The 12,302-nt window shown below is 37.1% G+C and overlaps 1 protein-coding gene across 6 annotated transcripts in view; it reads right to left on the bottom strand.

Annotated features, from left to right (window-relative positions):
• Window positions 1-6,572: 6,572 nt before the first annotated feature.
• pde4d (phosphodiesterase 4D, cAMP-specific) overlaps window positions 6,573-12,302 on the bottom strand; it is a 132,725-nt gene continuing 126,995 nt past the window's right edge. For all 6 annotated transcript variants that reach the window (XM_051652880.1, XM_051652881.1, XM_051652884.1 and 3 more), the window contains exons 13-15: window positions 10,824-10,946; window positions 10,304-10,486; window positions 6,573-9,815 (exon numbers count right to left, since the gene is read on the bottom strand). In XM_051652880.1, the coding sequence (XP_051508840.1) occupies window positions 9,327-9,815; window positions 10,304-10,486; window positions 10,824-10,946 (795 nt within the window). In that variant the 3' untranslated portion in view covers window positions 6,573-9,326. The remainder of the gene's footprint in view (window positions 9,816-10,303; window positions 10,487-10,823; window positions 10,947-12,302) is intronic.

Below are 12,302 nucleotides of genomic sequence, written 5' to 3'. Positions count from 1 at the left end.
AATGGCATTTTCCTCCACTGAAAACAAATCTCTTGAAAATGCTCTCCATTTCTGCATACTTTTTTGTTTTTTGATTTTCCAGAGGTGGGACCAAATCATTGTTTTCCATGTCACAAGTAAGTCTCAAGTCATTGCACTTAAGTCCCGAGTCAAGTCCCAAGTCAAAGCAGGCATGTCCTCGTCAATTTACAAGTCCTCAACTTTTAGCTTCAAGTCTTAAACAAGTCATTAGTGCGCTTTGCCCAAATTAGTGTCAAATTAAATAATATAGTAAATTTATACTAATTTTATCCAGAAGGCTTTTAAAATATGTTCATCACTTCACAGTTTAACTTCATTTGAGATGCGGTATAGACTATTTTTTCACTAAGCGCACCCATATATCTCAGTTCAATTTGTTTTCCTTAGGATGTGCTTGAAAGTTTCAAGTGTGACATAAACTTAAGGAAAAGGAGTGAAAACAATTTTTTATTGGTAACAGAGTAAAAAAAAAAAAAGACAAAATCTTTCTATAAAAATAGCACAACTGCTACACACTTTGCATGTGTGTATGAGAGAGAATGTGTCAGTGAGTGTTTTTATATCTAACCCCTAGAACAATTATGTTATTGGTACCTCAAGAAAATAGATTAAGAAAAACATGAGGAAATATAGTTGCAGAACAAAACAACTGTTACCACACTTTACAAGTGTGTGTCTGTGTGTATGTGTGTGTGTTTACATATGTGTGTGTGTGTGTGCAAGAGAAGGCGGAAACATGGATACAGAATAACCCAGATAGACAGTCATATAGAACTGCTGCTGCTACGAACCATACTTTAGATTTGAGAGAGGGAAAGAGAGTGTTAATGTGAGTCAGTGAGTGAATGTTTGAGTTATTGAGGGTAACTGTTCTTCTCTTTGGGCCCTATGAAGTATTGCACTTGCAAAAGATCAAATTGGCCAAAAGTCTGTCAGCCATTTGTGCACGATGGGGCCGTAGTATGATGCCTCCATGGCTGAAAACACGCTCCACAGGAGCACTAGAGGCAGGCACTGCCAAGACCCTGACGGCCACTCGAAATAGTGCAGGAAGTGTTTTCATGTTTATAGCCCAGAACAAGAGAGCGTTCTGTCCTTCAGAAATGTCAAGGTAGTGACTTAGCTCTTGTGCTGGAGTGGTCCCAATGGACTTCCTTGATCTCTTACGATATGCTGCAAACAGTCCCTCCTCCTGTTCAGGCTGCTGACCCTCTTGCTCTTCATGCTCAATCCATGAAGCAGCCCTTACATCCTCGACAGCATCTTCAACTCTGGCAAAGGATGAACACCGCAACAGGCAACTATTACTATTACGATGTTGCTAATGATGCAGTAAGTTAAACTAAAAATATATTATTGTTTCAATCATTTAATGTGTGCCATGGGAGAAAAAAATAATTAATCATGATAATATTTATTTACCCTTCACTCTTTGTGTAACCACTTCCTTGACTTCAGGGTTGACAAGCACATGGTGCACCACCCACTGCAAAGAAACATTTGGATCCAAGACAGCTGCTTTGAGGTATACTGGGTCTGAAAAAGGCGCAGTAGTCCCATCTTTTGTGCTTGCCATTTTCACACTGATGAAGGTTCTAAGAAATCTTTTGGTCAGAGATGCCTGCAGACTTCTGACCAGGTTGCTTAGGAAACAGACCTGAGTCTTCAGCTTCTCCAAGTAGTGATTCAGAGCAAGAACAGAGGGAACAATAGAGCTGATGGTAACCATCCTCTCCCCCGGGGTCTGAAAAACTTTTTTGAATGTTGTGCTTGAGTGAAGCACTGATTTTTGATAATTTTGAGAGAGAATGCAACATCATATTTGTTTCTTTCAAGCCAACCCCCACCACCAGTTGAAGAGTGTGGGCGAAAAACTGAAGACGCCGTTTTCTTGCCATAGCAGCATCCAGGGATTGCTGCTCATCTTGGCTTAGATCATTCCAAAGCTGTGGATCATCAAGTTGGTCCTCATCATGTGTGTCTTTTTCTTGTTCAGTGGGGAAGCACACAGTGAAGGCTTCCTTCACGTTGGCAGCATTATCACTAATAATATAGTCTAATTTATCTTTAATGTTAAAATCATCACAGATGGCCTCAAATTGCTCACTGATTCTTTCACCAGTGTGTGGGCCTTTGAAACAGTTGCAGACCAGTAAATTAGAATTATGCTTAATACTCTCATCAGTTGCCTCAATGAAGTGTACAGTTACTCCAAGATACCCCTCATTTTTCTGTCAGACCACTGTGACAGATACATTTTTTGTGTTGCTTAATGCAGTTTTTAGCTTGTTGCATCGCTCCACAGCAAGGTTTTCTACTTTTGAGGCCACTGTTCTGCAACACACTGGGGTGTACAGCTGGTCAACCACTGAGGGAAAGTGACGAAAACTCTTATTTTCCACAATAGACAGAGGTAGGTTGCAATCAATAACTAAGTCAGACACGATTGAATTGGTTATAGCTTTCTGTTGTGGATGACTGGCACTGTACTGCCCAACATGGGTTTTTATGAACTATGAGACTGAAGCTTACTGTGGATCATTTGGGATGCTTTTGTTAATCTGGTATTCTTCAAACTTGTGCATGATAAAGATAATACAAAGCAGAGATTAATTCAATTTCTATGAATGACAATATTCAGAATAAATACATATCAAATCAATTTGGACGAGTTTAAAATAAGTATTTTACAAGTAGGATAATAAACATTATTACATGGCTCTATTTTAAACTCTAATCTACATATCATGTCCATATATTTACTTATTTGGCAAGTAGATCGTAATAAGCGGGATAATGTACATTTAGCCGGTCATTATCAAAAAGTATAGATATCCTTTTAACCAATGAAGCAGTGCAGACTACTCGCATGACCAGCACGGTTCTGTATCTTTAAAAAAGATGCACATCTTTTCTATGCAACATGTAGAACCAAGTCAAAATACATTTACAATCATTCTAAAATCATTACTAGAACGTAAAATTTAATTACGTGGTATCACGATACATATGTCATAATTCCACATGCACACAGATAGATAGATAGATAGATAGATAGATAGATAGACAGACACACACATACACTGCGTGTATATACTTAAAGATGATACATGGATCTTATCTTTGGACACATTAACGCAAACCAAACTTTTACTCTAAACACGCAGTGAAAAGAATGAGTGCGTTTACATGCACGTTCTAACCAATTATGCTCAAAAAGGCACCAACGTGTGTGGTCACAATAAATGGCGTTCCTTTATCGAGGTCATACAACGGCATAATAATAAACCGGTTGACACGGGTAGATTTAGCCAATTACACCAATTGCTATAGCACGTTAAATGTTAAATGCTACTGACCGCAGTAAAAATAGTTTGCGGTTCGATATGCATTTTTTGTTAGCCTGTAAATCCGCCATGCGCTGCCATAGACATGTATGTTACTGACATAGCTGACGTATATCAGTTAACAACTTACCTCTGTCGGTGGGTTTTCAGATGCCTCACAAAATTGGACGTTGTCGATGAGGTGTCTGTAATTTTGGAACCACAGGTTCTACATGTTGCAATCCTTTTGTTGCCTTTAACGCTGTATTCTTTATATCCAAATGATATCACCTTTGGTATCGTTTTTGCTGTGTCCTTGTCCTTAAATGCGCGCTGCGGTCTTCAAACTTGGTCCAGCTTTCGTGGAAGCTGATTGGTTGTTTGTCTGATTGGCTGAATATGGACCGTTGAAATGCAGATTTGAAAATCAAATGAATCGTTTATTTGGGAAATTAATCGTTGATTTACTGAAGATTTTTTAAATATACAACTCGTATCTTTGGTTTTAGAAAGTATAAGTCTTTCCAAGTCAAGTTGCAAGTCATTGCTGTCAAAGTCGAGTGGCAAGTCTTTTTTGATTCTATGGAGTCGAGTCGCGAGTCATCAAATTTGTGACTCGAGTCCGAGTCAAGTCCAAGTCACGCGGCTCGAGTCCACACATCTGTGATTTTCTCCCCAATTTGGAAAGCCCAATTCCCAAATGTGCTGTAAGTCCTCCTGGTGGCATAGTGACTTGCCTCAATAAGGGTGGTGGAGGACAAATCTCAGTTGCCTCTGTGTCTGAGACTGTCATTCTGCACATTTTATCACATGGCTTGTTGAGCATATTACCATGGAGACATAGTGTGTGTGGAGGCATCAGGCTATTCTCCACAGCATCCACGCACAACTCACCACGTGCCCCAACCACAGCGAGAACCACATTATACCAACCACGAGGAGGTTATCCATGTGACTCTACCCTCCCTAGCAACTGGGCCAATTTGGTTGCTTAGGAGACCTGGCTGGAGTCACTCAGCAGGCCCTGGATTCGAACTCACGACTACAGGGGTGGTATCTTTACTCGCTGAGCTATCCAGGCCCCCCATAACTGCATACTTTGAAAAACGATGATGTTAGGAAACTGAAAACGAAGATTTCAAACTTAAATGGATTAATGTGGATGTGGTCTTTAGATTACAATACAACAGAGCTGTTCATACTGTAGTCCGAAAACCCAGAAGAGAATTTACCATGGGTTCCTTATGGATTTTCCTATGGGTTTTTATAATGGGGTGTTTCAACTTATGAGTAAAATAAGATATGTGGTAAACATTACTTGATGACATGTGAATGTTTTGTTCTATAACATAAATCAAACACTTTCATACCTCAAACGTGAATTTTAAAGCCACTGTGTTTTTTGGTTTATTTGTTTTAAAGTATGCAATTCAATAAGGCTTCAAAATTAACGCTTGAGGTATTAAGGTGTGCAGTTTATGTTGCGGTACAAAATGCCCACATTTCGTCAAGTAAAGTTTACAAAAGCCTTTATTTTACTCATAAGTTGAAAACCCCCATTATAAAAACCCACAGGAAAATCCATAGGGAACTCATGGTGAATTATCTTCCGTATTTTTGGACTACAACCTAAACAGTTCTGTTGTTTTGTAATCTAAAGACCACGTCCACACTAATCTGTTTAAGTTTGATACCTCTGTTTTCAGTTTCCTAATGTCATCGTTTTCCAAAGTATGCGGTAATGGAGAACATTTTCGAGAGCTTCGTTTTCGGTAGAGAAAAATGCCGTTCTAGTGTGGATAAGAGACGTAAACTGTAAACTAGCTAAATGTATGCATTTTTAAACAAAAACATATTAGTGGTGATGTGGCATAAAGCCATGAAATCAGAGATATTTAGCAAAGATGGGCCACTTCTATTAAAATGAATGGGAGAAATTGGACCGCTCAACCACGGAGCTCTGAACGGTCAGCGGATGTAGAAAGGAAATCCCACCACAGTTAAAAGAGCCAATCACCTTTTAGATACAGACATCACCTGTCAATCAACTCTAGAATGCGCATGAGCATTAGCTATAAAAGCTGGGAAAATTGCGATTTTTAATGTAATATGAGGTAAAGAATCACAATTTATGATACCAGTATTGTCAGATTTTATTGCTGATTTGAGATATGTTATTTGATCGTAATCTTGACCAACCGTTTTTGAGATTTTGGTCTTTCTCCATTCAAGTAGAAATAGCCTCCTGAGAGGGTTCCAAAGAAGGCCGACAGTGGACTGACTTGCTAGAAAGACTTTGATGAAATGGCCAGCCTTGTGTGTGTTTTTTTTACATGTGAATTTGTTGACAGTTGGAGTTTGAATAGTCTTGGCCTGTTTGAACATTCTGACAATGAATGTCTATGGGATTTTTTTTATTTTTATCAGCTACTGTACGAATACTGTAATTTCAATCAGTTAGAAAAGATGTAAACATAAGTCAGAACAGTCTGAAGGTCTGTGCCAAGTTTGTTTGATGTAGCTTGAAAGCTCTAGGAGTTTTCGGTTGCTAGTTTTGTTCTTGTGTAAGGATTTTGGAAAACCCCTAAACCATGTCTGTTGAAGAACAGTATGTTTGTCAAGCCAACCTAACAAACATACAAGGCCAGCCATATCATGGCTTTAGATAAGGCTACTCAATATAATCTATCTATCAATCGTATGGCTTTGTCAACCCAACTTCAAAGTTTGTCTTCAAAGTTTTTTATTGAAATTGCACACATATAAATTTTGCAAAAAGGAATTAAATAGTGCCTTTGAATAATTTTTAAAATTATGTACACTCAGAATCCAGTCATATCAGTAGCCTAATAAAAGCAGTTTTATTGTACATGGAGTAGGACAGTCTCATAAGGACTGCCATGTTGAGATCACATGACTAGCCACATACTAATTTTATATTGGTAACCCCCCTATTGTCTGGCACCTTTGCTCAATGAATACATTATTAATGGTTATCTGTGAATAACACATTTATACAATGGCACTGGTAACCGAACACTATTGCTTTTGTCTGATGCTGCATCCATGCAGAAATGTTGGTATAAAGTCCAACACAACTGCCATATCGGCCGCAACATTTAAATTACTGAGTACACATTTAAACTCATTACATAAACAATCTCTCTTAGATTATTATCTAAGAGAGATTGCAGGTTATTTTCAGAGGAAATAAGAGACATAATCTTCGAGTCAACCCATGCTTTTATTTTGGTGCATATATATAAAAAAAAATAAACAAAAAAAAAACAAAACATTTTTTATTGGATTTTTACCAGTTTTCATACATAAATTTGATTTCTAAAGTTCTATCCAATAGACTGCAATAAACAAGGAGTCCAATAAACAACAACACTGTCTTGTGAAACCCTCCAGACAATTTGTCATTGAAGTCACAGAACAAAAAAATAGTTATCCCTAAATATCTCTTTTTTTCAAATTCGGTTTGTGTATTTTCTCATGATTTAAAAAAAAACAAAAGTAGAAGGATGCACTGATTTCATCCACATAGGGCAATTCTACAGTATATGTGTCAAAATGAGTCCCAACTTGAAGTTTGGGGTTTTTGTGAAGATGCTCTAACTTCTCTCTTGATCTGGAAACAAAAATGCCCTGTTATCCCCCACAACAAAATGTGTTTTCTTTCATATTGCATGAAACGCAAATGTTCTAGAATGTTTTAGATGTTCTAGAATGTTTCAGTCATATGAACACAGACCGAAATATGATGTTCTACTTACAGCTGGTCACAAACCCAAACCCTCCACACTTTGGCCTGCTTTTACCCTGTCCAATGAGGTCTGACGCTTTTGTCTATAAAACATGTTTTTTTTTTTTTTTTTTTTTTTTCTGGGAGCATTTGTCCTTCACAAGAGGAAAACAACAAACACATCTAGATTGATTTCCAGCCAGTAGTTTCTTTAGTACAGCCAGAGGAGAAAAAGTAAAGAGCTATCTTTAAGGCACAACCCTCAGGCCAATGAACCACTTTCTTTGAAAAAGAAAGAATGGGAAATAAACATAATAATGACTATAATTTGGCTTTCCCCTTTCTCTACGCAATCTCTCTAGAGACACATATCAATGGGTACATTATATACTAAGAATAACAAACATTCTCTCAGTAAGAGTTCCATAATACAACACCATCACCAAAAGGGATGATATAATCATTTACAACAACAAAAGAGCAACAATATGTACTGTACAGCACAATAAATACACGCATGTAAACAGACAGAAATGAGAAACAATGTAGTGAATAGAGACAATAAAAATCTAAACAAAACATAAACGACCACATGTAAAACCTTGGCAACAGAATGAGTTTTAAATAAAGTAAATAAAGACAGCAATGAAATAGGGGCAGTTTCAAAAGGCTTCAATATCATACATAATTTTATACATTTGACTAAGTATATTTACTGCATATGTATAATTAAAATAGATTTAGGAAAACTGACTCATAAGCCGGCATTGTGGATGCTACAAGCAGATCAAAGAGAGCTAATAAATAATGCTAGCATACAAATAATTATAAAAAAGAAATGTATACAGTAGATCACCTGGCAGAGATGAGTAATACAGCATTCAAATCATTATAAGTGGAAATGTTTGGCAAGATTGAAAATAACAAAATAATAAATACAAGAAAAATTAAAACTGAAACAACAAAAAAGTACAAAGCATCCAAGTTCACACATACAATGAAGCTCTGCACTGAAGCTGATTGTCTTGTGATCATGTGAAAACAGAAAGAGGTAAATGAAGGGAAAAAGGGATATATGGCACCATAACAACTGTGAAACAAGTGAATTCTGAGAAAGAACTGAGCAGGAAAAACAGAATAAAACACCTAGCAATAATAATAATAAATAAAAAAATAAAAAATAAAAAGTATTATAATAAATTATTATTATATATTATTATTAATAATAATAACATTAAAAAATTGTTACTATTAGTATTATTATTATTATTTACTGTATAAAGTGATTCCCAGGTTTAATTTTACTCCTTTGCAAGTATACTGATATTTGAACATTCTAAGTTGGGTAATAAACATATTAAAGGCTGATTCAAGCTGTTTTATGAACAGAATCATCAGCTTTTGTACTCAGAGATATAAAATAAAAGTTCAATGTTAAAATTTGGCCATACTTAAGTATTATCAAGTTGAAGAGACAGGTTTAAAGAACTACAGAACTCATTGTTTACAGAAATCTGAGTGCAACAAACAGTGGTTAAAAAAAAAGAAAAAAAAAAGAAGCAAATTACCACCAAAAATGGTAATTTAAATAAAAAAAAATGGTAATGTCAAATTGTGTATTTTCAGTATGATAATTGAGTCTCATGAGTCTTTTCATTTCACTTTGGTACTGCGTCCATTCACTTTAAATAATACTTGATACGCAGACTCAACAGACAACAAAATCCAGGTAAATAACACATTCAAGGCATCAAGGAAGACGTGAAGTTCAAAGCATTTAGTGATCTCTACCAAAATGTTTGTCTGCTGAAATGTTTCGAATTACCCCTTTTTTTCAGATAAACAGGAACAATTAGTGTCTTGTTGGCGAAAAAACAGTAAAAAAAAAAAACAACAAAAAACTGATCTTTAGTTAAATGTTTTTGAAATACTGCTTCAGTCGAGGGAGAGAAAAAAACAGTACCTCACAAACCAGATATAAAAGACATATTCAAGCTGTTTCAACCTTACATTTGTCTTTTTTGAGTGAAAGATGGGAGTGGAAAAGCTATTCCTGAGTGCAAAAACAGGAAATAAAATGAATCAATAAAAATAGCTAAAAGGCGAACATTAAAAAGCACTTCTGAACAATGAAGTATGCAAAATAGACAATGAAAAAACTAATATCTTAACCATAAATAAGTGTTTCTCATCTCTAATATAAAAAAGTTCAGATGCCGTGTCATACTGTGTTATGTGTTCGCAGTGTCCTCCTCCTCTTCCTCCTCCTCCTCTAAAACACAGGGTTCTGATATTTCCCTTTCTCCTTCCTGTTCCTCCTCTTCCTCTTCGTCTTCCTGTCCGTCCCCCACCTGCTCATCCAGGGGGATTTCTGTACATTCGGAGTCCTGTGTGCAAAGGGTTTTAGAGTCACTGCAACTGTTTTCCTCATCTTCCTCCTCCTCCTCCTCCTCCTCCTCATCAGGAGGGCTACTGCTGTCCTTCTCCGTGTCTGATTCTCCATCCTCCTCTAGAGTCAATTCAAACTGGAATTTCTCCTGACCAGCGGTGCGGCGGCCCTCGCTGTTGGTGTCCAGTGCAGGAGAGGGGCTCTGGGGAATGGTGCTCTGATACCACTCCCTGTTGTCCTCCAGCGTATCCAGGATGTCCTGGGCGTCTGGGTGCACAAGGTCGGCCCACGTCTCCCACAGTGGGTGCACGATGTAATCAATGAAGCCCACCTAGAGAGCAACAGTTTTTTATTTTTTTATTTTGGAAGATGGGTTTTCATAATATCGTCTTGCATAGTGCTTATTCATAGAAGACATTTCTTTTAGTAATAGTTTCTTAGAAGCACTATTTAGAATCTATAGACATTTATGTGACTTTACATTTAGCATCTTTGCTGTTGCATTTAAAAGTATTTCTAAAAAGCTTGACAAATATAGTCAAAAATATAAAAAAGAAAACATTTGGTTTTAGAAAATTGGTGTACACTATGTATCCCAAATATTTACAATGGACTCAAAAAGTCAGTCAGTCCCACTTATGAAAGTATGAACTTCACTGCATTAAAAACAAAATATCAAAACAGTTAGCTTGTTTGATGCTAGACCTTCTGAGAACTAACTTTTTTTTTTTAACCAACTACTCCCAAGGTCATTTTTAGTGGATGTATTACTTCAGTTCCCCTCAAGTTCCCATATCCATCCATCTTGGGCATCCTTACCTGGGACTTCTCAACAGATGCATTGTGCTTGTCACACATGGGGCTGACCTCCATGCCACGCTCCCTCTCTCTGTCGCCCTGGCTGAAGAACTCTTCCATGATGCGGTCCGTCCACTGCCTGTACAGCTGCAGCGGCTTAGTGGGGTTACTAAGGTCCGCACAGTGCACCATATTCTGCAAGACCTGAGATACAAAAACCCCAAATCTGTCAGCAGCCATTTGATACTCACATTTACAGAACAATCCATGGCATATCCATGTTTCTTTTATCATATTCATGTTCTATATTTGTTGGAAATGACCTACTTAAAGGCTAGCTATCTTTGTCAAATAATATCCTTTGCCAAGATATCTACAATGCTGAATGAAATAGTAATCAGGGGACCATTCTCACTTATGAATCTAATCTTGTCTTGGTTAAGTAACCATGCCGAACACTGGACTGGTCTGATCTCACATTGTAAAAATTTGTAGGATGTTTCTGTAATACAGCTTTTGAATATCAGTATTGAGGACCAACCTGTATCCGGTCTGAGTAGTTGTCCAGTAGTAATACTCCTGAACTGGTCACCTTTTTGGTCTCCACCATGGTTTTCAGATCAGCCAACAAATTCATATGTTTAGACATGTCTGTGGCCAGAACCTGCAAAGTAAGATGGACAATAATCATTCATTTCAGCTGGAGAGAAGGAGGGTAAATAATTAGCCCTTAAAGGTGAAGTATGACATTTCTGCGCTACTAGTGGCACCAAATGGAGTTACAAAAATAAAGTGTGTTTTCAAACAACCTTTGCCAACACCTCTTAGATTCATCCCTTTTGAACTCTCTGATTCCCTATGAAGTTTAACATCATAATAAATAAGACCACTATAATATATACACCGGACAGAAAGTGTGGCAGAGGAGCACGCACGCCTTTCCCGGTCTGGAACGCGTGGTTGGCGGCTTTTCCCAGTGGCTCGGCATCTCACGCCCCAGCTGAAAGCGAGGGTCATGGCGGCGACTCGGTTACCAGTTTCCTGGACCTGCATTTCTTCCCACTGCCAGCAATGTAGTTAAGTTCAGTCACAATACTTAGGCTATACTATATACAATCAGTATGTTGTTAGATTATATACTGTTTTATTATACACCAGGGTGCAAATAGCATATGCCACTATTTACAATAAGTGTAAATATCATCTGCTGTACCATACCTTAATTTGGTAAGTTCATTATTTCGTATTGATGTGCACAGTAGGGTAAGTTTATTCTTTCTTATTGATTTGCACAGAATTTCATTAAATATATATATTAATTTGTGATGTGTGATTTGTGAAAAAAATATGTTTTTTCTTTTTTGTACTTCTGAAGTAGATACACCTGTGCTGATAAACTACAGTTCATAGTTTTGCATTTTTAAACTTTATGCTTTTGAATAAATAGACCTGTTTATTTGCACAATTTGCATAGTTATTGATGTTGAGTAAGTATGGATAGGTGTACTTGTAGGTAGGGGGGCCCCTTTTTGAAAATCTGCTTAGGGCCCCCAAAATACTAGGGCTGGCCTTGCCAGTGTACACTTTGGTTTTACTCCATTCTCTGTCTCTGTGTCGTTTAGCAAGTCTTCGATTTTTGGCGAAGCTAAATTTCTTTTCTTCTGTAACATTTGCCAAGGATGTTCATATTCCCCTGACTGGACAGCTTACTACAAGTAGCCACATCCCAAACTCATACTGTAAGTTGAGCTAGAAAAGGATGGGTGGGGTTGAGCAGGATATAAACATCAGTGTTTATACTTCTGGGGGAGGTAACCCCAAAAATGGCTTACTTATAGTTGTCAATATACAATAAACTGGGATAGTAGAATGTATTTTGACATAAAAAGTTACATACTTCACCTTTAAATTACATTACACCTATTTTCACTTCTTTCAAATGAAAGTTTAGCTCCATAATACAGTTTTCTCCTAAAATATCAAGGCAATTAATGTAAGTTACAAAAATATATGTCAAGAG

Source organism: Myxocyprinus asiaticus, chromosome 24 (assembly GCF_019703515.2).
Source record: "Myxocyprinus asiaticus isolate MX2 ecotype Aquarium Trade chromosome 24, UBuf_Myxa_2, whole genome shotgun sequence".
Taxonomy (NCBI): domain Eukaryota; kingdom Metazoa; phylum Chordata; class Actinopteri; order Cypriniformes; family Catostomidae; genus Myxocyprinus; species Myxocyprinus asiaticus.
The sequence above is the reverse complement of the archived record's forward strand: the minus strand, read 5'-3'. Positions and strand labels throughout refer to the sequence as shown.